The sequence below is a fragment of the Aphelocoma coerulescens genome, chromosome 3 (assembly GCF_041296385.1).
Source record: "Aphelocoma coerulescens isolate FSJ_1873_10779 chromosome 3, UR_Acoe_1.0, whole genome shotgun sequence".
Taxonomy (NCBI): Eukaryota; Metazoa; Chordata; class Aves; order Passeriformes; family Corvidae; genus Aphelocoma; species Aphelocoma coerulescens.
This window is the reverse complement of record NC_091016.1, coordinates 20340744-20367356: the sequence shown is the minus strand read 5'-3', so window position 1 is coordinate 20367356 and position 26613 is coordinate 20340744. Positions and strand designations below refer to the sequence as shown.

General features: G+C 38.4%; 1 protein-coding gene across 3 annotated transcripts in view; it reads right to left on the bottom strand.

Annotated features, from left to right (window-relative positions):
- Nucleotides 1-26613, bottom strand: part of PPP1R21 (protein phosphatase 1 regulatory subunit 21) — a 32181-nt gene extending 5568 nt beyond the window's left edge. Inside the window, exons 1-20 of one of the 3 annotated variants that reach the window (XM_069009361.1) lie at nt 26455-26579; nt 23676-23744; nt 23106-23252; nt 21247-21348; nt 20391-20555; nt 20232-20290; nt 17752-17846; nt 17091-17162; nt 15400-15452; nt 13231-13380; nt 10147-10248; nt 9981-10069; nt 8374-8510; nt 7640-7732; nt 6187-6314; nt 5665-5817; nt 4800-4892; nt 3413-3646; nt 2004-2039; nt 699-815 (exon numbers count right to left, since the gene is read on the bottom strand). In XM_069009361.1, coding sequence (XP_068865462.1) covers nt 699-815; nt 2004-2039; nt 3413-3646; nt 4800-4892; nt 5665-5817; nt 6187-6314; nt 7640-7732; nt 8374-8510; nt 9981-10069; nt 10147-10248; nt 13231-13380; nt 15400-15452; nt 17091-17162; nt 17752-17846; nt 20232-20290; nt 20391-20555; nt 21247-21348; nt 23106-23252; nt 23676-23744; nt 26455-26517 — 2157 coding nt within the window. In that variant the 5' untranslated portion in view covers nt 26518-26579. Of the gene's footprint in view, nt 1-698; nt 816-2003; nt 2040-3412; nt 3647-4799; nt 4893-5664; nt 5818-6186; nt 6315-7639; nt 7733-8373; nt 8511-9980; nt 10070-10146; nt 10249-13230; nt 13381-15399; nt 15453-17090; nt 17163-17751; nt 17847-20231; nt 20291-20390; nt 20556-21246; nt 21349-23105; nt 23253-23675; nt 23745-24813; nt 26284-26454 lie in introns of those variants that run through there. The other 2 variants (XM_069009360.1, XM_069009358.1) reach the window with 2 other exon arrangements.

Below are 26613 nucleotides of genomic sequence, written 5' to 3'. Positions count from 1 at the left end.
GCCAATCCTCTAGATATCATATTTTTCACATAAATGCTACAAAATTTTTCATAAATAAAAGCAATACAAACAACTCACTCCCTACAAGGCTCAAATATCACAGAAAAGATGGTTCCTCCAAACTGTGTCATCTTCCATTAAAAAAATATTTAAGAGGATTTGCTCTGTTAACCTGGAGCTTTGGTGTATTCCATATCATTTATTACACAAATCAAAACAGCCACTACTTTCAAGAAAGTTCCCTCATGACTTGAAATGAAAAGGAAACCATAGATACAATGAATCATCTTGTTCATTCTTGTAGCAGAACTTATGCCTAAGAACCAATTTTCTCTGGAGAGCTGTTTCCATCACTTCATAATACACTCAAATATTTTTGAATGACATCAGCATCACTTTAAAATTAAATCAAAGCTTCCTTGGTAACTAAAGCCAGCTGCTTCAACTTATATGAACAAACCTATACATGATACACATTATACTTCTTAATACAGCCAGGACAAGGCTACCAAAAGATTTATTAAACATAAAAAGTTCTTTTACAATATCAGTTTTTATGCACACTAGACCACAGTCAAAAAATATTCTAGAAACAGATTTTTATAAAACATTATGCTCCATATATTGAAACTCACTTTCATAGCACTTGCCTGTGGAAAGTTCAAAAAGAGATTTACAGTCATTGCCTTCATGCTCACCTCAGCATGGAAGTGCACTGATTTGCTGTCAGCAAGCTGCAGGTGAGAGGTCAGCTCTGCTATCCTTGCCATGTAGTGAGTTTTTATCAGGTCTTCACGAGACTCAACATCTGGAGCCTGGCAAAGCAAAGATTTAAGCAGACAACATTTATGTTTAGTAGACTAAATACCTGAATCACAACATTGCCTCTATACACATTTTTCTTCTTTCCTTCTGAGGCCTGCCCACTCTTATCAAAAAGCATTAAATTCCCCAAACACAAGAGACAAATTATAGGAGGTCACACTGCAATATGTCACTGATGGTGACTCTGTGACTCTAAATGTCAGACTTCCTTACAGGACAAAGAACTGACTGCAGAGGTAAGAATTTACCTCGCTTTAACATATCAAGTGTCTGATGAAGATGAAAATCCACTGCAGAAGTCAACAGCTTTCACTTACAGGAAAACTGACTGTCTCTTCCCAACAAGGAAGAATTCCTTCACATAACTCTATTTCAGAAGCTTACAAAAGTCATAACTATTACTAATGTTGCATGTTTCAGAAGTTCCTTTAGACATTTGAAATTAAAAAAGAAAATAAAAAAGCCCAACAAAACTCAGTAGTTTACAGACTAACCCACTGGAGGCAGCTTCCACATGATTTGTCATCACCTTCAGCACTATGCACTATGCAGAAGCCTTTAAGAACTTGTATCAGTTACTATCTAGCTCCCTACCCCTTTTTAAATCACACTTTGAGAAGAAAAGGAAGAGTAAACTGAACTACTCATCAGTTCACTGTGATATCAGAAAAGGGAAAGCACTGATCTTACTCTCAGAAGTTCCTGCTGGGGCAAATGTTACATTACAGCAGGGCTAAATAAAGAATTAACATCTAGACTGACAGCTCATTCAAGGTTTGTTTTGACCTCTCCTTTGTACCCCAAGCACTGCAGCCAGGGTCTTTTATTCAGCTTGAGTCCTTCCTCAAGGGTTAAGAATTCAGGCTTGGACTGCAGTTTGGGCTACTGAGGCACAGACAGAGCAGTGCTTTCCTCAAATTACACAGAACAGACCCTGACTCCAGCTCACACTGCTCCAAAATGCATAAATGGGTAAAATAACAGTTCACGAACAGATGAAGAAAATTAAGAAACACATGGATTTCAGAAATTTGACCATATAGTATATACAGACTACACGGTCAACTCATGGCATTATACTGGAGTATTCTTGGTAATTAGACCTCTGGAATAAGTTTAACAGAATCAGAACTGAAGTATTTAACAGATGGACTTTAATAATGTTTAAAACAGATTACCTTTTCATTATCAGTAGTTACAGTCAACATTCCAATCTAGAACAAGGAAGAAAATACACTTAATGAGAACTGTGAAAAAATAGATACCATAGCTGCATTTTGGTTTCAGTCATAGAAGGACTTTAAATTTAAACAATCTTCCAACAGTTCAAACTGAAACAAATTTAAGTACTTCCACCTGTAACATAAACAAGAGTGGTTATATGAATGCCTTGAACAGAATTAAACCTGACACCAACTCTCAAAAATTTATCTCCTGTCTTATGATGTACACAGGGAAAAGGCAATAAAAGCAACAAGATGCAGCTGGGCTTCTATGGTTATGCAACTGCTTGATCATATGAAACTAATTCAGAGCTATGTTAGCACACTGAAACATTACTTGTCATGTTTAAGAGGATGGAAAGTCAACCTGGATTTCTTGAATACCTTCCAAACTCCATCCTTTCCACTCTGACTACTAAGCACTGACAAAACTCTACAGGAGTAGTATATGCCAATACCTGGTTTCATGAAAAGAGTATCTTCATAGAGAATCAAAGGGGGGATTTTTCCCCTTGATCTCAACAGGACTATAGATTTATGTTTATGGGAAATATTAATATAATATGTTGACCTGTGAGTAGCATTATCCTCAAACTCCTAAGGATTCAAATAGAGGATCAAAAACTTAAGACAACACTTTACTTCAAAACTGGGTATTTCAAAACAATCCAGTGGTTATTTTTATCCTGGAGCAGGAAAGTGGGAAGGACAAAAAAAAAAAAAAAAAAAGAGGATTCTATTGAATGCTGAGTTGAGTAGATTTATTATTTCTTACAGATGACATTTCTGTTAATACCACTATGCCACTTCAGAAGTGGAATTCAGGGGAAAGGCCAACTCATTTTAAATATGTGCAGTAAACAGGAAAAAGCCATTTACCAACACAGAAGAGCAGGGAAAGAATGCATACTACATTCAAAAGTAATTGCTGAACCCAAACTGACCCTAGTAAGTCTTCAAACCCATTTACAAACACTACCTACCTACTTCCATTTGCTTTAACATACCTAGGGATGAACAAAAGTATTGGAAACACAGGCCCAACCCAAAATATAAACCACTTGCAAGGTTTCCTAACTACTGACAAATCTAGAGGTTAAGCACCTATTATTTCCCCCCTCTGTTACAGAAGTACAGAACTACAAAAATATGACCACAATACTAAAGACAGCAAACAAAGTCTCAAAAGCCAAGTGCCAAACTCTGCAGAAAGTATTTGCAAGCAGCTTTGCAAATACAAGGACCCCAAGAGTGAATGCTTTTCAACACAGTCAAAAGGCTTTCATTTTTAGTGTTCCACTGATCAAACAGCACTGCTACTAAAGAAAGTGGAATTTTCTCTATTGAAGGGAAAAGTCACTTACCAGACTAGTGCTCTTAATAGGTTCCCTCAGACTCTTTTCTGTGGTTTCCTTCTTTTGTTCTGCTACATTTGGCAAAACAGAATGCTCCTGGATAGTGTCAGTTAAATGTCCACTAAGAGAGTTCTTCAGCTTTTGGTTTTCTTTCTCTAGCTTTATTTTAGCTAGCTGAGCCTCCAACATCCAGTGTTCCTTTTCTTGTTCAAGTTTTGCAATTTTCTCCAAACTCTGCTGGACCTTTAGGAGAGAAAGTTTACAGTCCAGGTTATTGAACCCAGGGAGAAAAAAGCCACACACAGGAAATGTTTGAGGACAGTATTATTTTAAACCATTACATATGTGAGCTAACAAAGTGCAGCAGGTAAACTGTTTTGAGCTGTGTGCTTAGCTGTGGTTTTTTATCAAAAATGGCCATGTGATTTAACTGGTTTGAAACACGCATTACAAAGGTATAGCTCATAAAACTGGCAACATCCTATCCTAAAAAATCAAAGCAGGGAAGAATTTCATAAGAACTTGAAAGATGTGTACCTGGCACTATCACTACCTTTTCCTATGCTAGAAAGGCAAACTCACCCTTCCCAGCTGTCCCACCTCACACAGACAGAGCCACCCACTTTGTCCAGGTAAGAAAACAACTACGGAACAGAACACATCCAATCACTGCACATTTCTGCTGAAATTCAGTTCACTCCTACTAATACACTTAGAATATTGGCCACTGCAAAAAAAAAAAATCACCAAAGTATTTGCTTCTGTAACAGTTCAATAACAATGAGTCAAGCACAGGCTGAGTATACAAGTTAATAAAGAAGTGTCAGTATTAGCTAGCTACTCTCATCCATATGAAGTGATGGACAAACTGTGTAGGCCTTTTAAATACCATGTTACCCACCCTGCTTCACCTTCCAGAAAAAAAAAAATATATAGGCATACTGGAAGACAGAAACTGTAATCTATTACTCTAACTGAAAAGAAAAATCACTGCTCTTAACCAGTGCTAGTAATTCCTGCATGGTCCAAAAGAGGACTTAAAACAGTACACAACATTAAAAATTAATACCTTCAGTATTCCTTATTCCTGTCTTTATTTTGCATTTAACTGAACTATTAAAGATTACCTGTCTTCTTGTATTTCTAAATGAAGATACCAATGGCATAATCCTGCCTCCTATATCTATCTGCATATACATTCTGCAGACAACTCAGCCTGGCAAGGGTAAGTTTTACTTTCAAAACTCTACAAGACATCTACAGTCCAATTTTAAGGTTCAGCATATTCATATATACCTACAAATGACCACAGACATAGATATGTGGAGACCTTGATACAACTTTAGCTTTACAAAATACACTACCATATACATTAGTACAATGTACACCAAAATACCTGCTGTGCAAGACCTTCTCTGCTTTCTGTAGAACTCAGGAGAACTCTGCGATTGGCTAAAGCCTCTTCATAAGGCACTGAATCTGCACAAGGCTGCAGAAGAATCAAAAAAACCCTCTCAAAACATATTATACACTAGATCAGTATTCTACTTTTATTTTCTTACTACTTTCCTTACTTTAGTAAAAGGAAAAAAAAAACATGTTGCAAGTGCTTACCAGGCAGTAGGAAAAAATGGTTTGAGCTCACAGGAAATACTGCTCCAAAAGGTACAATTGATTAAAAAGTTCTCAGAAAACTCCAAGTGTTAATTAATGATCAAAGGCATCTTAAGGTCCTCTTTACAGACAGTGATTTAGTAACAACTGCTAAGCACACCATCACTTAATTGTCAATTTTAATGGGGACAAGAGGGAAACCTGGCAGCATTCAGTTTTCTGGTTCAGCACATTTTCTCCAGGGTACCTCCTTTTCAGCTGTCTTTTTTCCCCCCTACTGCTCTCCACTGACTTCCAGTGAATGCAAGTGTAAGAATATAATAGCATTCACTCTATATTCCTCATGAATACGGGAGGAAATTTAAATAAGCAGCCACCCTTCTCCTTGGAGTCTTGGCACAGAAATAATTAGTGGAAATGGGTAATGGCAGAATTGGCACATACCCTTAGTTCTGAAGGCAACTATGGTCTCTAAAGTTCTCAGTAGCATTATTGCACTCAGGATTTCATTTCCTCAGCCAAAAACTGTCATTCAGAGAATCTCTTCCATTCCAAATACTGCAAATCCTTAGTTTGTATTCTCTTTGGCATAACCAACTATCTACAGAGCTGTGCTCTCTCTGTGCAAGCATGCTGGCTGAACAAACCTTCTTCAAAGACTTCATGTAAGCAGCTGCCTTCTTCTTGTACTGCAGCATGCACTCAGCTGAGAGAGGGCTGATGAACTCTGTTCCTCCCTTAGGGCCATAACTCAGTGAGGTGGTGAAGTGATCCAAGTTGTTGCTAAAGAACGAGGCCATCTAGACACATCAAGAGAAGTGGCTTTTTGAATTAAGTTGACCAGAAAGATTCTTTGGAATAATTACTCTTTCAAAAGACAAGTATTTAGTGAAACTGGACTTCATAACAAGACTTTGAAACAAGCTACAGGCTTTTCCATGTAACTTAGATCTCACTAACACAAAGCATCCTCTTCACAGTATCTGCTTTTATCACTCAGTTGTTTTTAACTCACAGCCTGAAAACACTGTAAGAATCAACCTGACACTATAGATTATTAATATCAGAGGCACAGAGAGATTTTCTAAATCATTCAGCTATGCTTTTTTTTTTTTTTCTTAAAAACCTGCACAAGTTAGGGCATCATATGAAACAAAAATATCCATTACCTTGCCTGCTCCATTTGTTAAAGCAGCAACAGAGGATAAAATACAGTCATTTGTAGTTATGAGTTTCTGTGTGGCAGTTGGAACATCCTGTTCTAAAGTAGCCTTCTGACTATAGTGCTTGGAAATATCTGGAAAAGGAAAAGCACATTTATGCCAAATTAAGAACACAAAACTTTGTGAACGTCACTCACAAAAGAATCTTAGCCTAAATATATTAATTTCAACAGCACCAAAATTTAAAAAGAATCAAGTATTTATCACGTAAGAACATTGTCAATTTGGCTTAATTAAAAAAAAAAGTAATTGTTTGACAAGTGAACATTTTGCACCTATTTTACAACAGGGTACTATTGCTACAGAATGGAGAAATCCCAGCTCATCACCACCACAAATTATAATCTGAAGTAATCTTAAACAGTTCAAAATTAGTTGGGATTGAGAAAGAAGAGAGAAATCAAACATTCTGGAGTACAGGAATGTGAGACATTAAGCATAGCATTTCTGTTGATAGTTAATGAATCCTACTGACAGTTTTCTTCAGTACTTCTATTTTCTGTATTTCCTTTAAAGTTGGGTTGACTTTACATTATAGTAACCATACTAAGAGGTAGAAAGTATTTTAAACTTATGCTACAAAACTCTTGGCTTAGGTTCTCATTTTGTTTGAGGTACAATCTTTAATGTAACTTTGTTTTTTTAAACAAGGACTTTGCAAAATGGGGCCATACTATTCATGCTCTTAGGAAAAAAAAATTTGCTTAAAATTATAAAAGCTTAATTTTTAAACAGCTGACTAGTAAATATAATAAATCTCTATCGATTATTTTCTCTCCACGAACAGCTACATGGTACTGAAATTATAGGACATACAGGAACATCAGTTTTAAAATTCTGAGTTATAACCAAGCATCACTTCACTGAAAACATAACATATCCATGCTGTTCTCATAAAAGCAAGGTAAGCCATTTTCCAGAGAAAGTCAAGTTTCAAAAAGAACCCAGACTTCCTCATAAGTTTTAGTTATATATTCATGTTAAAAATACTCATTAACCTAAAGATAGGAAGGGAAAATTCCACTTTGAAGAGAGGTACTAGGTCAATGCCACATATGTAGGGGAAAATATGTACATTTCACAGCATTCCATTCTGTATGCTAGTTTCAGCAGAGCAATGAAGTTCAGAAAGTAAAGTGATACTGCTCAGGAAAATCTGGAGAGCCACAGTTAAATAATCCAGCAACTCTGAAGAAAAAAGCTAACAGAACAGAAAAATGAAAACCATGCATAAATGTCTAAAACAAGTGGTTAGTAGGTTTAGTTTCTTAGCTGGTAAAGGTAAAACAAACCAGATTTATCACATATGATACATCTGATACTGTGACAGAGAGTACACGTGTGCTGTGCTAAACAGAAAGAAGCAAAGGTGAAACAAAACAACATTCCCAACTCTCACCTTTTAAAATGTCATGGAATCCATGAAGACTTGCAGCAATGTTTGTAAACACAAAGTTGTAATTTGTCCTAAGGAGTCCTTCTGGTCTTGTACCTAAGAGTACCACGTAAGAAGGAAAAGAAAACCACAACACTAAGATTTGACCATGAATGAAAAAAGTTAGCTTTGAAAATAATTCAGTTTCCACCTACTAGAATCATTTGCATGGAGTATGAGTCATAACTCATTCATTTACTTAAATTTTCCCTTTCAATATCAAATGTACATACATCCAATTTTGCCAGAGTAGGCATGTGAAAGACTTTCAAGGTCCCTAGATTTTATTCAGATTCCATAAGAATCAATTGTTTTGGTCTCAAAAACAACACATACAGAAAGACATGTTCACAGCTGCAGGAAAGACCATCTGGGCCCTTCTAAAGAGTAAAGACTGAAATAACCTGAAGCTATACAATAACCATTTCCTACTGCTGTTTACAGGATGCATTTGGAGACAGCTTCCCCACACACACACACACACACAAAGGCTTTACCTCATTTTATTCAGTCATTGCCATGACAGTTCATAATAACGTTATGAAGACAAGGAGCTGGAAGTGATGATTAGTAATAAAATGTAGCTTATTAACAACTTCATAATTAAGAGATGACAAAAGGCACACTGTCAGTCATACTAGAAAAACCCACAGAAAACCAGTCACAGGGCAACCAATCAAGCCAGAACTGACACTTACTTGGTAAGGCCAGAAGACTGACATAGGTGTGCAGCTTCTCAAAGACTGCAGTCAACCTTTTCATATCTCTGTGCAGCTCCATATTTCTAGCTCTTAAAGCAGCTGTGCAAAGAGAAGACTCACACTCTTCTTCCAAACTAGGAATATATGAATTATTTTTTTAAAAGCAAGCAATTGTCTTAAAAAACAAGTTCACGAGTTTTGGAGCTAAGTGTTCCCTACCTCCCCAGTCCAAAGCAAAAGCAGACTAGGAATTTATTTTAGAAAGGTTAACATAGAGGAAGTTAGCAATACATGAAAATTACTGTGTGCATCTCCACACTTAGGTGTTTCTGTCACAAGCCAGGAATGACTTACTCTCACAGCAAGGAACTCATTGCAGCAATTTAAGTTTGAAGACTTTGCCCTCTACTACATAAATTCTCTTTTGCTTCCTAAGGAGCACAAGAACAGGTATAAAGGAGGCATAAATCAAGATTTTTCTTCTTCCTTAGTCCAAAGCCTCTCTTAAAGCAGTTCTTTGCACCTATAACTCACCTCCCTTCGATCAACTCAGGAACAAAGATTTTCACAGCAGAAGGGATGTGCACCTGGCCAAGTTTTACTACATTGCTACATTTACTGAATGATAAATAACCCTCAGAAAAGCTCAAGCCATTACCAGTTTCAGTGCATCACACCTGAATAGTATCAATGCTATTGAATAACATTAAGAAACATGACTGAAAGATGCACATATTTTTAAAGTCTCATCTGGGGGTTGGGAGTTAAGGGGCTTTAAAATACATGTTTTTAGTCCTAATGCCTTAAAAAAGCCATGTCCAATCTCAAGGTTTAGAAAACAACGGAAAGAAAGAGAAAGAAAGAGAAAGAAAGAGAAAGAAAGAGAAAGAAAGAGAAAGAAAGAGAGAAAGAAAGAGAAAGAAAGAGAAAGAAAGAGAAAGAAAGAGAAAGAAAGAGAAAGAAAGAGAAAGAAAGAGAAGAAAGAGAAAGAAAGAGAAAGAAAGAGAAAGAAAGAGAAAGAAAGAGAAAGAAGAGAAAGAAAGAGAAAGAAAGAGAAAGAAAGAGAAAGAAAGAGAAAGAAAGGAGAAAGAAAGAGAAAGAAAGAGAAAGAAAGAGAAAGAAAAGAGAAAGAAAGAGAAAGAAAGAGAAAGAAAAAGAGAAAGAAAGAGAAAGAAAGAGAAAGAAAGAGAAAGAAAAGAGAAGAAAGAGAAAGAAAGAGAAAGAAAGAGAAGAAGAAAGAGAAAGAAAGAGAAAGAAAGAGAAAGAAAGAGAAAGAAAGAGAAAGAAAAGAAAGAAGAAAAAGAAGAAAAAGAAAGAAAAAAAGAAGAAAAAAAGAAAAAGAAAAAAAAAAAGAAAAAAAGAAAAAAAGAAAAAAAGAAAAAAGAAAAAAAGAAAAAAAAGAAAAAAAGAAAAAAAGAAAAAAAGAAAAAAAGAAAAAAAAGAAAGAAAGAAATAAAAAGAAAAAAAAAGAAGAGTTCAGCCTTTTAATACAGAGCAGAAGCCAAAGTGTTTTAAGGTTTGACTTAATATTTCAGTTGTAGGTGCTAACAATGCTGCATGCCTGACAGAGTGCCTTTAAATTTGATCTATCAAATGAAAAGTACCTTTTTAACTGATAAGGAAGAATCTTTCTTAAAAAGCCTAAGTAGGAAGCTAAATGTTCTGAGAAGGCTTTCAATTTCACAGTTGTTTCCTGAAAGGAAAAAAAGAACAGGTAAGTGTTTTTGCTCTGTAAAAATCTTCTTGGGTGCTAAGAGGAGGAAAACTTACCAGGACTGTCACAGTATCCTCCGTGATGCTCTTGAACAAGTGCAGCATTCCTTCCTCCAGAGGGCGAACGTACGCAGCGTTTTCATGGAGATACTGTGAGAACTGAGGGCAGAGAGGTTTTAAAATGGTGCTTGCTGACGGCTCGTGTGAACTCTCAATTTAACAACCGAATGGGACATTTTGGCAAAGCCCCCGTCACCTTTAACGATGCCTAAGACTTCATTAATGAGATACAACAGTCCAGTGATGTACAGCAACCTCTTCTATAGGGCAAAAACACACCTTGAGGGAAAGTGAGAAGTACTGCAAGTCCAGGCAAAGCCTCACCTGGAGCTTTGCCACAGCATCCTGGCCCATTTTAACTGCCATGCACAGCACACCAAACCCTCGCTTTTTAGTTCTAAATATTCTTGCATTCCTTTCTCAACTCCATCCAGTTCAGGCTAGATCCATGCACCATCTGGCCACCAGAATAAACTATCCCACCTTCCTCCCAAAAGTTGTTTGGATCCCAGCCTTGTCCATCAGCACAAACATTTGCAAAGCTATGCTGTGCAAAGTACTGAAGAACTAAAGCCAAGTTCAAACTGACAGCAAGAGATGTCTCTTTATCTGTGACCAGTCCAGTTTTCAAAATGAGCCAATGCAAAGCACAGAGCTCCAACTAATCATAGGAGAACTCCTAAAACTATGACAGGTTTGGGCAATAATCAAACTTTGGCCTCATGGACCTGCCTGACTTTGCTAAAAATTGCTTAATTAAATCCTACAGCTAATTTTGCCTTCAAAAAAGCAGACCTGAGAACATCATGTGTACTCTTACACACAATCAAAATGTAACAACACCACCGGCTTTCCATTTTGGTACCTCAGTATCACAAAAAGCTTCTTCCACAAATTAATACAGGTAGTCAAAAGCAATCCTGGTTTTTATTTTACCCCACAGAAAGATACCTTCACCTTTGATTATTTATACCACAAGAGCAGCTAAAGATCCCAGGCAAACAGAATACAAGAGATTTTAATTATTCCTTGTATTATTACAGTGCAGTAACACAGTGTTAACAAGAAGAGTGAGATGCTAAGCTCTCATCCATGCATGCACAAACCTGGATGGAATTAGGGAAAATTCCTAAATCTAAGGAGGAAGAAATAACACATGCAGAATGCTCCTGGCTTGTGTTGCAAGAGAGAGGATTTGAATTATCCAGCACGATGCTGTAGACCCAGCGGAACCCAGCAATCCAACACTTAAAGAGAAAAGGAATACTTGAACCTGGCAGGGAATTGTCCACATCTACTTTGAGTGTTTGGTGGGGAAAATAGCTTGAAAGCACCAGACAAGACCTGGAGTTGGGGAAAAATAAATCAGTGCAAGTCTGCTAAGCCACTACCTGACACTTGTTTCATTCTTTCTACCATATTAAGGGGAGGTTATTGACCAACTTGGTGGGGTAGCTAAAAAAAAAAAAAATTAAAAAAAAAAAATCACACTGCGAACACTTGCCAAGCAAATAGACAAATTAATCAAAACTACAGGAGCAACTACAGCTTCAGAGAGCAATAAAAGATGCTTCAGTGCTGGAAAGTCACAGCAAAAGCCCTGAGAAGTAGCATGCACTGAGGGAATTAGGTCATGAATACACAATGGGGCAGACTACAAGAGACATAATTACGAAAACAAAGCCTGAACTACTGAATCAGAGTCAATTATAAGAAAAGGAAAATGAAATTATGGTTCTGATTAAGTTGCATGTTTCCACTGTGCTGAAAACCAACAAAGAAGTGTTAACTAGGAAGTCAGGGGAAAAAAAAAAATCTGTGAGAAGGGATGTCTAGGAAACCTGATTTTATTCCCTTAGTGTAAACTGCAGTAGTATCTGAGAATGCAGTCACCACACTGGGACACATTAAAAAAAACAGACACCATTCCTGCCATAAAAAATCTGAAAGATGACAAAACCACATCATTTTCCCAAGAAGGACATGTCATTTTGAGTGCATTTGGTGGCAGGAGCAAGAAAATGTTCTCAAACTAGTATCTAGGCTGAATTTCTGCAGAAGAGTATTTTTGACTAAAATAGTTGAAACAACTGAGAAGGCAAAAAACAGAATGGGATTTCTCTAGTGGATAACCACCTTCACAATTATATTTGTTACCTGAAAAGAGATTATAGGAGGTTTTCCAAAGAACAGGAAAGTTTTGTGGTAGTTAACATTGACACCACATGCACTGTAGCCATTTGATTGATGCAAACCACAACTCATCTCAGTACCTTAAGCCTGAGCCCTGAGCCCTACCAACTACTGAACTGAAATTACAGACTGAATCACAAAATACACCCTGCAACTTAAATACTCACAGATCCCCTTAAACTATGAAGTCAACTCTGATCTTAATGCAGCTTGTTCCAAAGCACACATATATGCATCCCCACAAAAATCCTTGTGCACAGTTATTCTCTGGATGATACTCTCAGAAAGTCTTTCCATGGAATTGTGTCAAAAGAGATGAGTCAGATTTCTCATATTAAATTCAACATACTTTACAAACTTGAAGCTTTGGAACACTTACAGGAAAGATCTTCACACAAGTAGCCCAAAATCAGACTATAAAGTTGGTTTTTGACAAGGGAAGAGAGTCCAGGTTCTCTCCCTCATAAGCCTACCTTCTATGCTTTTTTTACCATTACAGCTAAACACTTTAAACAGTGTTTAAGACCAGATTCTGTCTCAACATCTCCCATGCCCCAGTGCATTAACTAAAACAAGCTCTATTTAGCAGTGCAGTATTTGTGCATTATTATTTTAAAACAAGTCAGCTGAACTTTCAACAGATGCAATTCAATTTAGCAATTAAAAAGCAAAGCTTTGATTTGATAATCATATTGCTCTTCTAGCAGAGGCACAGGGGAAGGATTCTCTGCAGCTACACCTCACTCACATTCAGAGAATTCACAGAACAGAAAAGACTTCTCACACAGGCTCTCAGGAACATACTGACGGCATTCCACGACTAAGATCAGTCACTCAGGAAAGTCTAACGAATTGAATAGACTTGTAGCTGAAGTGTGTAAACTTTACCTTCTGATTTAAGGGTGATATTGTGTCTGTTGCAGAATCAATGGGGAAGATCTGTACCTTCTGCTCAGTGTATGTGTGGAAGTTCAGGAGAGCTGTTACAAGTTCTTGTACAAAAGCCAGGGCCTGGCCAGCAAGGTCTCGCAGCTTCAGCTGTAAAGACAGTTATAAAATGACTGTATTTGACATGGATCTATTTAAATATGAAAAAAAAACAACCAACATCTGCTTGGATACAAAAAACCATTGTCAGCAATTTCTTTCTTGTTACTATTTCAGCCTAAAATACATAGCAGCAATTATGTTTAACTTAATTTTTATTCATAAACGACAATGCCACACAGAAGGGCACTGTTGTTCTTTGACAACAAAGTATCTTTTTATTTCACACAACTGGTGATGCTTTGCCTCTGCTGCGTTTTTCAAAATTGCAGGCCACAAGAACACTTAGAGGCCAGCACAATTACAGAAACCATGTCTGAAATTTCCAAAGAACAACAAACTAATTGCTGACAACAGCTCAACACCTGGTTGCAAGGAAACCTGAATTTAATTAGTAAAAACCAATGATGTTTTCTCCCAGAATTAAAGGTGTTTGCTCCCCTAAACAGGAACACTCAATTCTTATTCTCCTGGACAGAACTGAGCTGCTGCTCATGAGTAAGGCTGTTCTGTGGCTTTAGTACAGCAGGAAGGTATCAAAGAAATTAATCCAGAATGGAACATAAATTCAAGAGAGAAGAAAACTATACTCTGTTGTGACTTATGGGAAGAGAATAAGGTTATAGTGACACTTCAGACAAGAACAACTTATCCTTCAGAGATGTACTCTCAATGCTTCAATGGACTGTTAAATCAGGTCAATCTTGATTATGGATCTGGGATGGTGGCAAGCAATTCAAGCAGTCACTATACTCAGTTTGTGTATGTTAATTAGCTATGCAAGGAAGGAAAACAGACACTATTACTGTTTTGCTGTCCTTTACACTGCAGCCTGTGCTAATACACCAGCACTTTGCCTCCACTGGCAAAGCCAGTCATAAAAATCTGTCCTGGAACATTTTCAAGACTGCAGATCTTGAAGCATGAGGCTGCCTGACATAGTGCTGGCAGAAAATAGTAAAAGGAGAAACTCTCCATGCAGTTATTCAGATTTTTCTTGGAACTCAGCAGCAGCAACCTGAAATTTAAGGCTATTTCCATCACAAAACTGAACAGCAGGTCACCTGTTCTCACAGCAGACATTATTAGGAAAGAGGTCTCTCTATAGGCACTTCTGAAAAATGGAGAAAGCAACTATTTTAAATCTTTCTGCAGCAGCATCTGAATGCACTAACTTGAAGGCTTGAGACATACCAGCAAAAAGAAGAAACACCCACAGTGCTGTAGAGCCCATCCTCAGTGGTAGCAACACAGGAAAATTTTGATTGCATACAGGTTTCTGATTTGCTATTGTAAAAACCCTTAAAATATTCAGCCATTCACAGAAAACCAATGATCATTTCTGAACACTGAATAAACAACATTCCCAAGGAATCTCATGAAATTACTGTAGTGAACAGAAACTGTTTGTTTTCTAAAAATATTTAAATGTGTAAGGGTTATTTTGCTGCAATAAGAGGTGCTTTGGCAACAAGTATCCCACAAAGTGTAAACGAATCATGCAGAGATCTCAAAGTGACATGATTTATTCCTTGAAAGGATTGTGACTAGTGACAAGTAATGTTAACTAATATGGCATTTTAGTGCACACACCACTGTGCAGTTTACAAATGCATACATTCTTTGGAGCTCAAGTGATGTGACTGAAGAAGCTCAGTTTAAGGAAAAGGAATTTAGGATACCAAACCTACCTTTTTTCAACAAAAGACCTCTGAACTAATGCAGCTTTAATCCACTTTAAAAATTAAATGTTCCAACTTCTAGCTTACTGCAGGTGGACACAGTAAAAGACTATTTCATATAACGTTAGTAAAACTCCTTGACAAAAGAACAATATACACTACCTCTGGAAAAGTGCAGAGGTGCAGTGGGCAGAAATGCCCCCAGAATATCATGACAGTAGTAAGACAGGCTACCTTCTGCCATTTCAGGTACTAAAATGACTGGGTTTATTTCAGCATCTGTGTAGAAAGTTGCACAGAGTCACATGAAACCACAAGAAGGGCTTACCTGATTCCTTCTGTTGTGTAATGGTACATTCAGAGCATTGTATCGAGTAGACCCTACAGGACAAAAATTGAGTTATATGCACTTGTTACATTGTGGGGGGTTTTAAGAGACATTTATTGGCAAATACTGATTTTTAAAAAAAGTGTCACTGCAGGGGTATCACAGGTTATGTAAGCAATATTAACTAAAGAGATAGAAACAATTTACTCCAATAAGGTAGGCCTAAATATCCTCACTTAAGAACAGCTTCTTAAGTTTTCACTTAGGAATGGAGGGAAAGCAGTTCAATACTTGCCTCAGATTATAAGTCAAATTTAATCCTCTGAAGACCCTGAATTTGGAAGATAAGAGCAGACTCCTCTTGCCCAAAGAACAGTACTCATCACAATCAAGAGTGAAAAAATCTTTTAAAAGAAATCACACTTAAAGAATTCAAGATTATCTTCAAATTCCAATTGCATACCAAGGAGGGCCAAATAAGACTAAATATTTTTAATGGCTTGAACTTTTTTAAAGGTCCTGTGTATTTGCCATATTGACAATTCAGATTAAGATGTAATCTCTAGGTATTTCAGCATTCTGCTCCAGTCATGAAGGAACTAGAATGATTATTCAGTTACAAGCAGGCATGATTTTATTTTCAGAGGGGCAGAGGGCTCTTTGTACCTAGAGAACAGCTTACAAAGTCTTAGAGATTTGAAAGGGATCACATCCATTCTCAATTCAGTTTAACAACAACCAGTTTAGTTTAAAATTTGCTCACACAGGAAACTTACAGTTTCTCATTCTTTTTGTGTCATTCCCATTTGGCTATTAACACATGGGAAGAGGTAGTTATGTTCAGTGGAAAAAAAACCTGTCCAGAATTACTGAATCCTACTTCTAACTAAATGCTTCAGAATTTTTTTTCAACTCTGAAAATCATGCTTAGCAGTCAGGAAGTCATTTGATTGTTACTGAAATTACCTGCTAGTTACACTTGAAGCCAGCTACAGAGGCTATAGGAAGACAGCTGGAATCCACAGCAAACAAACATCTCCTGACTTACATTGATCTATCACTAAAGAGATGTTCTCTATTTGCAGCATTTTCTACTACACAAGCAAAGGCATTATGCAATGGCAGCTGAGTGAGCAGATAAATTATTTTAGCAAAGTTCTTGCTACAATGATAACCACCTATAAAAAAAAATATGAGCTAAAGAAGCCAGAGAAGTAGAAATAGGCAGCAGATGCCAGGCAAAGTGAGAGGAGAGAAGTGAAAAGAATACCAATTCAAGGCAGCAACACCTAAGCATGATGTGCTGCATGGGAGTCAACATTTCCCAAAGAGATAATGATCTGGTGTTCCTAAGCCAAGACTCACTGGATTGCCAAGCCAGTGGAGAACTTGGAACACTCACCCCTGCAGCACCTGCCAGATCAGCTTTTAGAGAACCTAAGGCTATTTAAAACATTGTCATCAGGTTTTAAACTGAATGAAAAATGCAAAAGCTACCAATGAAATATACAAGAAATTCAAAAACCTGTTTTCACTTCTCTGCTCCTTCTTCACTACTTTCAGCTTTTTCACTATTCCAGATCCTCCTGGTCTTGAAGGGTCCAGAAGAGTCCAGGCAGTGCCTGCCCACCCTTGTGTTCAGCTACTTAGGAAAGCACACAGTGCACAGCACTGACCCAGCACATACTAACCCATGCTTGTACCAAAGCCATGCAAAGGCTGAGCACTCCTAACTCCAGGGGATCCTCTGCACTTCAGCTCATCTAGTAGCAGTTGGAAAGGAAGCAGAAAAACATTGCTTCAGGTAAAAGTCCCAAGGTTCAAAGGGCTTCTTCCCCCTTCAGGTAACAACTACTCTCTGTGTTTTCTGATCAATGAGAAACCCTGACAAATTTCCCACTAGTAATAAGTGCAGACCACTATTGCTGCAATATCCCTGCAGCTACCAGTTTATCCCCACCTTGACTTACTGCAACTCTTGCCAAAACTTACTGCAACCCTGCCAAAAATAATACTCTTTGAGATAAGTAACCAATCTTTATGGAACAACCATTAAATTGACAGTGTTCCTTCATTGTTTACAATATTCTGTCAACACTAAGCACTACAAGTGGCAAATCACTCAAAAGCCTCCAAAAGCTTCAATTTTCATTATATATATAAAAACTTGGTATTTTAGGATTACTGAAGAAGACCATGACAAGTATTAGGAATACTTACTAGTTACCTCCAAGCATCTGTTCAGATGTCCAACACTTCTTACAGCTAATACATTTTAATTCTCAAGGACTACTCCCTTCAGATGGATACCCAAAAAATCAAACAAGATACCCAGACCAAGGCAATACGTACTTGTGTCATTAAAAGGTACTTTTTCATTAATTATGCATAGAGATTCTTCCAGTCTACTGCCCAAAGCTGCTTGAAGATTCTTCAGCTGTTGCTGGCTAAATAACAAAGAGACAAACAAAAAACCACATGCACACACACACATTGTAAACCTTTAAAATTTCATCTGTATCACCAACACCATATCTCACTATAAGCATCCCTTGAGTGTATCAGTATCTGTATCCTTCTAGAAGTTAGATAGAAATAATACAGTAGGAATCATTTGTCCTCCTTTACGCCATATTTAACACAACATTGAATCCTAATCCCTAAGAAAAGCAGTGAAAGTTACCATAAACTTGTAAATCCTAAATTCCCTTCTCGAGAAGCTCAATTTACTTCAGAGTTAAAATTCACCTTATTTTTCTATTGTGCAACTATTATATAAGCTGTATGAAGGCATTTTTTTCTACTAGAATTTGAATGGGAATGGAAATGGGCCTTCAAATTTGTTACTATGCATCCAATGCAGTATTCCAATAAGCAGGTAATGAGTTGTCAATAATTCAGTTAACTATGTCACATCACTATCTGAAATACCTCAAAGGCTTTTCAAAACCCCATATTTCAACACTGCTATGATACTGCCTGTTCTGACAAGACTTGACAATTATGTTTCTGATGCATTCTCAAGTTATTTTTCTCTAAATTTTCTTTGCTTGCATTTGACTGTATAGATACATGTGAACCTAAGTAATTAAGATTACTAACGTAATTAGAATAGATTCCTGAGATGAACAGTAATATATTCCAGCATTATATACATATGTCTACAAAGAACACTCCATTATTGAGTCAGACCAAATTCCACACCTTACCCAACTTAGGCCCCCAAATTCTTCACTGTTTTGCTTCCCATTTGACATCTAGAACTCCTGCACATATAGTGGAGGGTGGGGGGGAAGGTGTCAAAGGGACAGGCTTTTTTTCTTTTTTACAACATTTAATACACAGAAATTTATCAGGTCTAACAAGGCGAAATAATCCAAAATAGATAAGGAAGATAAGAAGAAACCAGACAATAAGTAGCTCATGCACATTAACAAATATTTTTCTTGGAGAGCAGCTCCAAAACTGCATGGAAACCGTACAGCAGGTACTGCAGTAGCAGTGAGCATGATAGAAAATGAACTCCAAGACAAACAGCAATGTACTTCCTTTTCATGCTGTACAGGAATGATAAACAAGTAGTTTGACATGTTTGGCCTTACATTCTGCCCTTTAATTTTCAAAACATGCAGGCTGTCAAGTCTCATATCCCCTGGCTTTTCTGAGTAAAGTGTGGGTGTCAGAGGCAAATGGATCCCTTCCCCTGACAGAGCAGGGAAAACAGAAGGGCAGTATTCTCAGAGACACATCCTGCCATGTGTTCACCAGACAGTGATTTCAGTGTTTAAAATGAAGTGTCAGGCTTTATTACTTTTAAAAACTTAATATAGCATAACTTAAAATAGTAGGGACAACTTCTCACAATGACACCAATTACCCAGTTATCATAAAACATGATAGACAAGGCCTGAACCAAATAGTAGCAGTTTAGGACTACAGTTGTTCAAACCCCACAAAAAAAAGCAAACAGCAGCAAAACACAGCTTTCATCCTCTTTTGCAAGTTATTTTTAGTGAAACCCTGACTTGTATTAGAGGAGTTATTAGATTCGAGTATCTTCACATCTATCAAAATAATTAAAATACAGACTTCAGGGTTACCACGTGAAAGAAGGAACTCTGCATCTGATCATTCACTACACATCTTGTTCATTACATTAAAGATCTATGCTGCACATATATCTTCTAAAAAAATGCAGCTTAATGAACTTCAGAGAAACACACCCTAACTTGATTTGGCTCACAGTCCTGAACTTCCCATTTTCTACAACTTGTCTTCAAGACAACGAAAATATTCCAAAACTAACAATGTAATTCTCTGATAAAAACTTTCAAATATTCTAGCTGAGAACATTATACCTGAAGCAAAAACAATTGTTCAAGAAGCTTTTGCGGTGGAGGGGGGTTTTTGAAACTCTTTTCAGTCAGTTCTCTCAGCATATGTCACTCAGACTTGGTTCTTAGAAGCAGTTTTTACAAACTCACATATCTTTGTTCCATACAAGTTTTTACTTTCTATGGTTTTCCATTACAAATAAATTCTTCAAGCTTTCATCAACATCACTGCTATTTAAAAAGCTTGGAGACAAAACTGCTCTTACTGAAAGCAGAAATTATGGAATTGTCTAGTTCCATACACAGAAAAAAAGGCTTGACCCGCACAGGTCAGACTTGTCTTCGTGATAAAATAATCTGAGTTTTATCAAAGACTTTTTTTTTTTTTAACTCCTTTTTTAAAAGGTATTATCCTTAAAAAATAATCCAGTTAATGTTTTACAGCAGTTATTCCTTCACATCAATGAAATTTTCATTATATGAAATAAAGACACTTACCACTCTTCAGTTCGAAGCCTACAGTCCTTAGCTTCTCTTTCTAGTGTCTGAGACTTGATCTTTATGCAAGAAGATAATCTCACAATGTAAGTGCTGACACAGCAAGACATTGCATTTCAAAACTTTTGAAACTTGCAAGCAAGAGGAAAAACTCCTTACTTCTAATTTGGCTTTATCATTCTGCAGCTTTTCTATGGTCTCTGTGTATTTCTTCGTTAAGCTGTCCACCACAGCTTGGTGCTGGGTAGCATCAGTTTCCAAAACCTCCAGTCTACTCCTCAGCTCTGCTTCTAAACGTTTGTGCTGCTCATCTGCTTCAAAGAACTAAAGGAAGAAAAGCAAAGCTCTTTTAAAAAAAGCTTCATTTTATTACTGAATCCAGTCCTATAAGTCACTCCAATTTCATTAGCCAGATCAGGTTAACAGCAATTACTAGTTCTCAGACAAACAGAATTTTTTTTTATTTACAGAGAAAAGATTCAGGAATAAAGTACTTTAATAAAAACAAAGTTTTGTAGCATCAAGCATTCTTTAAATATATTGCTGACTAATAGCAGACACACAAAAAACTGAACTTGAGCTATAAGGTTTTTCTCAAGTTTTTTAAAGTGAAATGCATTCCATTTTGGTAAAGCAATTCCTGACTTAATTATGGCAACTTGGAGAAAATATTTTATCCTTTGAAGAAATTCTGAAACAGTTTATGAACTAACAAGAAATTTCCATCCAGTACCAGGCTATTTTCAGTAGGGCAGCTGTCACCAAAAGTTAAAAATCGAAATGAGAAAACATGTATTATGTGATTCCACACACTGTCTTAAACATCCAAAGTCAAAATACCTAATTTGCCTAGTGAACACCTTTATAAACCAACTACCTGATCTCATCCGCTGCTTTGTGTACAACGAAGCTTCTAAACCCACCAGATTTTCAGACAGCACTTTACTTTCTGTATCTTTGTTTGTGTCACCAGCTTTCTGAACCAAAAATAAAGGCTAAACAAAATTTCACTCACAAGTATATGTAGTCGCTCATTTTCTTCTATTTTTTTCTGAAGATCTTCATTGAAGACACTTTTCTGTTCTTGACTCAACTGAGATGATGATTCTACACTTTTCTAAGAGAAACAAAATGCACTTCTTATCTCCACATCCCAGGTCAGTGAGAATAATTCCCATAGCTAATTCCCAAAAGAGGCACGTGAGCAGATGCCCTGCTGACACTGATGTATCAGAAGGTGAGAATACTGCATGGAGCACCAGCCTCAAGGCAGCACACTTCCCTTCACACCCTTGTTACCCTACAGAGATACAACACTGCCAAGGGAAAGCCTCCACTCAGGTGTCCCATTCACACACACAGGGAATCACGTGGATGGGCAGCAGCCCACCTGAATTCACTGGAATCCTGCATGATACCAAAACCCTCCACACACAGGCTCAGTTGGTTTGGCAGCTGTGTGTAAAGCACATCTGTCCCCAGCAAGTGTCCAGGTGTAAGCCAGGCTGCTCTCAGCAGGCTATAGCACAAAGTGGCACAGAAAGCACGGGGTCTTTCTACAGATATCCCTCTGCTGTTTCCTCATTTTTCACCCATTTAATCCCAAAGACTCAGACCACCAGTGAATCCCCTACACCATACTGCTGAAGAAAGGCATCGTCATCATTAAACACAGGGGAGACTCTTTGCATTTAAACTCAACACCAAACTTCAAGAGCTTGGGACAGGTAGGGCAGCTAAGTCACCTCTGTATTTTATGCCAGCCTGTGAATTCCACCTGAGATATGGGCACACATTCTGCTCCTTCTAAAAGGATTGCACTCTGACACAGAGCAGGGAACTAAAGCTGTGCATTTTGACACATGAACAGGAAAAACTTAGTGGCAGTGGTTTGCAAAGCTGCTAAAGGCAGGCTGCTGTCCTTCAAAATTTGGAAACACAACTAGCAAAACAGTAACTTACACAATATGAAATAAAAGACCAGAAGGGTCAAACTGCATTTGGAAGAACAATATGTTGTGGTGCATGAACAATGCAGTCAGATGTATTATGCTTGTTAAGGAACTGGACAGCAGAAAAATGGACAAGAGTTTAGGAGAAAAGTAAGGAAGATGATCATATTACTAATCAGTTGAATGATTTCTTTAATGTCACTCTGGATAACTACAGCACATTGAGAGCTGTAACCAAAAAGAAAAGACAACAGTAATTAAGAGGGGTTTCCTCATGAGGAAAGTAGCAAGAGATGCTTGAGAATTACCTAAGTCCAAGCACACCACCCCTGGAATTATGATGTTACCTACAGAAGACACAGCTGGTCTCAGAGTATGATATCGCTAGGTTTAATCAGAAAGCATTTTGGCACAGAAAGATCACAGTACCGAAATTATTCTGTCATTTTGAAATGACAAAGAATACAAGCTAAACATTTAGATTTCAAAGCATTTGACAAGATTCACACAGAACAGCTATGATCACAGGCTGAAGAGTTAACTACCAACATCAAAATCCCAAAGCAAAGAGGTGGGGATGGGAAATGAGGAGTGATCAGCCTTCTGCATAGCAGCTGACTAATCACGGAGCTCCAAGGTATTTCCCAGTTGTCTGAACATTCAATAAGCATCCATAAAGGAAGACAGCAATTCAGTATCAGTCAGCTGACAAACTAGAAGAGAAATACACAGCAAGTATTATATATATTGATACCCATTTTATGGGTATTTTCACTTACATGAGGTAATAACACAAGTTCTGACAAGAACATTCAGCTCAACCCTTGACACAAAATACCTACTGCTAAAAATCAGGATAAGGCTTTGGCAGGTGAGGAGCAGACATCTGCTAAGCAAGTTTTTCTTTGCCTTCAGCACATACCTTGTTCTTTTTGCCCCGAGCTTCACTTAATGCAAGTTCATCTTGAAGTAGCTCCACCCGCTTGGCAAGTTGCTGATTTCGAAAGGTCAAGCTGTCCATTTCTTGTTGCAGTTTCCTTAGTGATTGATCCTTCATCTTCAGTTGTTCCTGAATGACAAAAAAAAATTTGATCTTAAAATTTTCACACTTATTTTTACACATGCTTTTGATAAGTAGCATCACATTAAAAACAAGAACAAATTAGAAAATCACTTCACTACTTAAATGCTAAATAGGCAGAAAGTATCATTTCTAAACTAAAAAAAGTTATTTCACTTCCTTGAGCTGCCCACAGACCACACTCAAGTAGATATTTCATTCTACACATTAATCAGCTAGAAGCAACCTTGCCCTTTTACAAAGCCAGAACTTACAGAGAATAACGGGCTAGCTGCAAAACAGAAATTCTTTTACTAAAATCAAGTTCCTTCTTCATTCTTTTATTGACATTACTTTTTAGTAAAAAGTACCCCTGTTTACCTATTTTGTCACAGCTTAGTACACCTGACATGAGGTGGTTTTAGAGATTACCTTCAATGAGGCAGAATTTGCTTGCTCATCTACAACTCCTTTTTTCAGGACTTGGTTCTGAGCGCGAAGCTGAAAAACAAGAGATGCCAGTAACTATGCAAGACAAGGGAATAAATAAAAGCTATTCATGAGAAAGTGAAGAAAGCATCATATTCTCTCAGGAGAGTACCAGGTGTGAATGCTTTTTCAAGTATTTTCTTCAGGTAGATAGCAGTGGTATCAGGTTGAAAAAAAGTATCCATTTCATATCCTAACTTGCCAAGAAACAAGAAGTTACTCTACCACCTGAACATTTTGGTCAAATAGAACAGAATTCTTACTCAATAAAGACCTTTCAAGACCAGTTACTTAAATATAGTTAAGATTTCAAGACCTAGGACTGGATATGGAAAAGTTGCAACCTCTTCCTTGACTAATGAAGTTCTTGGTCATACTCAGTGTGTTTCCCTTCTTCTCCCCAAAACTGTTTATAAACAGTCCTGGAACATAAGCAGGACTCACAAAGTCAAAATCTGTATCAATTCAAGAGAAGTTGAACTCTAATACAAAATTACTTATTACCAGTGTCAGCAGATGATCCAGAGAACAGACTGACAGAAAAAGGCACAAAAAGCATAGAAGGAAAAGCCCTCTAAGCCTCACTTACACAGTACACAAAATCTGAGCTAAAATCACTGCAGTGAAAAGTGATACTCAAGAAATCTATTTCCCAGTCATTTCACAGAGTACCTCTACCCTGCAGCAATGAGGATACCGACAGTTCCATCTTCCCATTCTTTGAAAATTGCTTGAATCCTGGTTTCTTCAAAGGCAGTTTGTATTCATTTGACATGTGTGAGTCCAGCTGTTGCAGATATAAATTAAAAGGGTTTGTACAGTGTTTGGGAATACCTCTGGCAGGTGCATATAAGGCAAGACTCAATGTAAAACAGCAATGGCTCACTGTTTCAGTGTGATGACTGAGTGTATTTGAAAGGTCAGAAGTCACTGCTAAGCACAGCTGTTTTCCCTGCAGTATTCCCACTGTGCTGCTCAGGCATCACAGAGGCAAGGCAAGAAACTTCCAAGTGCACCATGGAAAAACTTCCAAGCACAGGGTTTCCCTAGCAAGAAAAAGTAGTGCAGTAATTTTCCACACCTGTTTTTGTGCCACAGCTACTGCTGCAGGAACACATCAGGTGCAGAGAACGGAACAGCTCAGACCTGCTGCACACAGAGACACACAGGCTGCCACAAGCTGCAAGAGCCTTTTGACCATTCCTTCATGAGAGAGCCAGAAGCTGCAACTTGTGTGTTTTCAGAGCCTCTTCTTCCCCTCATCCTTCTTCTGGACTGCTCTGTGAACCGAGAGGAAAAGCAATCCTTTGGCAGGGACTTCCCCCAGCACTGCTTGAGTCTGTCAAACTCTTGTTCACCTCTCTCCATGGCTTTCACAGCACCATCAAGTGAACAGGCTATTCCAGGGATACTCTCCATTTCCACCTGCACACAACAAGCAGCCAACTGAACATCTGCACAAAGAGGAGAGGGTTCTGCAAAGGGGAGTCCCACAATGAACTGCACTGCACAAGAAATGGGATGAGATGAAAAAAACAGTTCCCACAAAGGATAAGGGAAGTGCCACAGGCTGAGAAGTGCACGATGAAGCTCAAAGAAAGCTTTGGGACATCATGATACTAAAAGAAAGAGGATCCAGCAGCTGGAACTATTGGAAGCTGTAGTCAGAAGTCCACATTTCAAATGCTCACTCAGGAATCAAGCACCAAAATCCCTCCATTATCTTATCCTCAGCCACTACTGATCTCCAAGGAATAACAGAGCCTCTGTATAAAACAACAAGACATATGAACTCCGACACCTACAAAGATGCAAAGTTAAAAATTAAATTTTCTTAAAATTATTTTGCAGAAGCTTTAAAAAGATATCTATCTGTGAACAATTTAGATTTTACACATGGTGTTTTTATAGCAGTTCCAAGGAGAACAGTATTTAAAGACATATGGTTCTGTAAGCTGGGATAAGTGTCAAATACAGACAAGTGCCTTGTGCCAGTCACCGATGCTGGGCTACACAAAACCAAAGGGCTGCTTTTCTCCCCCAAGGCTGCTGAAGGACTGTGCCATTCAAGACCAGCAGTCTCCTCTTCCTTTTATTGAAGAAGAAGGAATGAAGAGCTCCATATTAAGCAAGGCTCCACTATTTTAGAAGTCATCTCAGGCACCTTCGAAAGGAAAGGCTTTCTCCACTATGGGCTACAAATCTTTGCAAACCCTGTGTCAAGCAGCACCAGAAACAGGATGCAAAGTCACCTAGGGCAGAAGAACGGGGACAGACAAGAGGCAAGTGTGGAAGCAAGTGTCCTGCTCACTTCCAAGGCGCTGCAAGCACCACTGCCACCGCCGAGTTCCCACACCCACCGGCCAGAGAGAGCTCACACGGCTGAGACGCACGACCGAGACCTCGGCAAATGTTCACACCCAAGCGGATAAAACCAAGCTTCGTGCCCGAATGGGAAGCGGAGAACAAGGGAGAACACTGTCATTTCACTTCCCTGGCACAGCTGAGCCCGCTGTTTGTACTCCAGGATGTCTTGCAGACGAAGCCATTCTGCCCTCGCGGCGCTCCCCCGGCACCTGCAAACCTGCACCTCCCGTGCCGCCCCGCCTCTGCCTCCGCCTCATCCCCCGGAGGAGGCACCCCTGGGCCCCCAGCACCGGCCGCTGCCGCGGAAACCAGCGCTGCAGCCCCGAGCGGAGCCGAGGGCCCCGGTGCCCGGTACCTTGGAGTACTCCTGGGCCAGCTTCTGGTACTTCCCCTGCAGCTCCGCCGCAGCCGCCGCCATCTCCGCCCCGCCGGCTCGCCTGGACTCGGCTCCGCTCGGCTGGACTCGGCTTGACTCGGGCGCTCCCGCCGGCCCCGCACGCCCGCGAATGGGAAG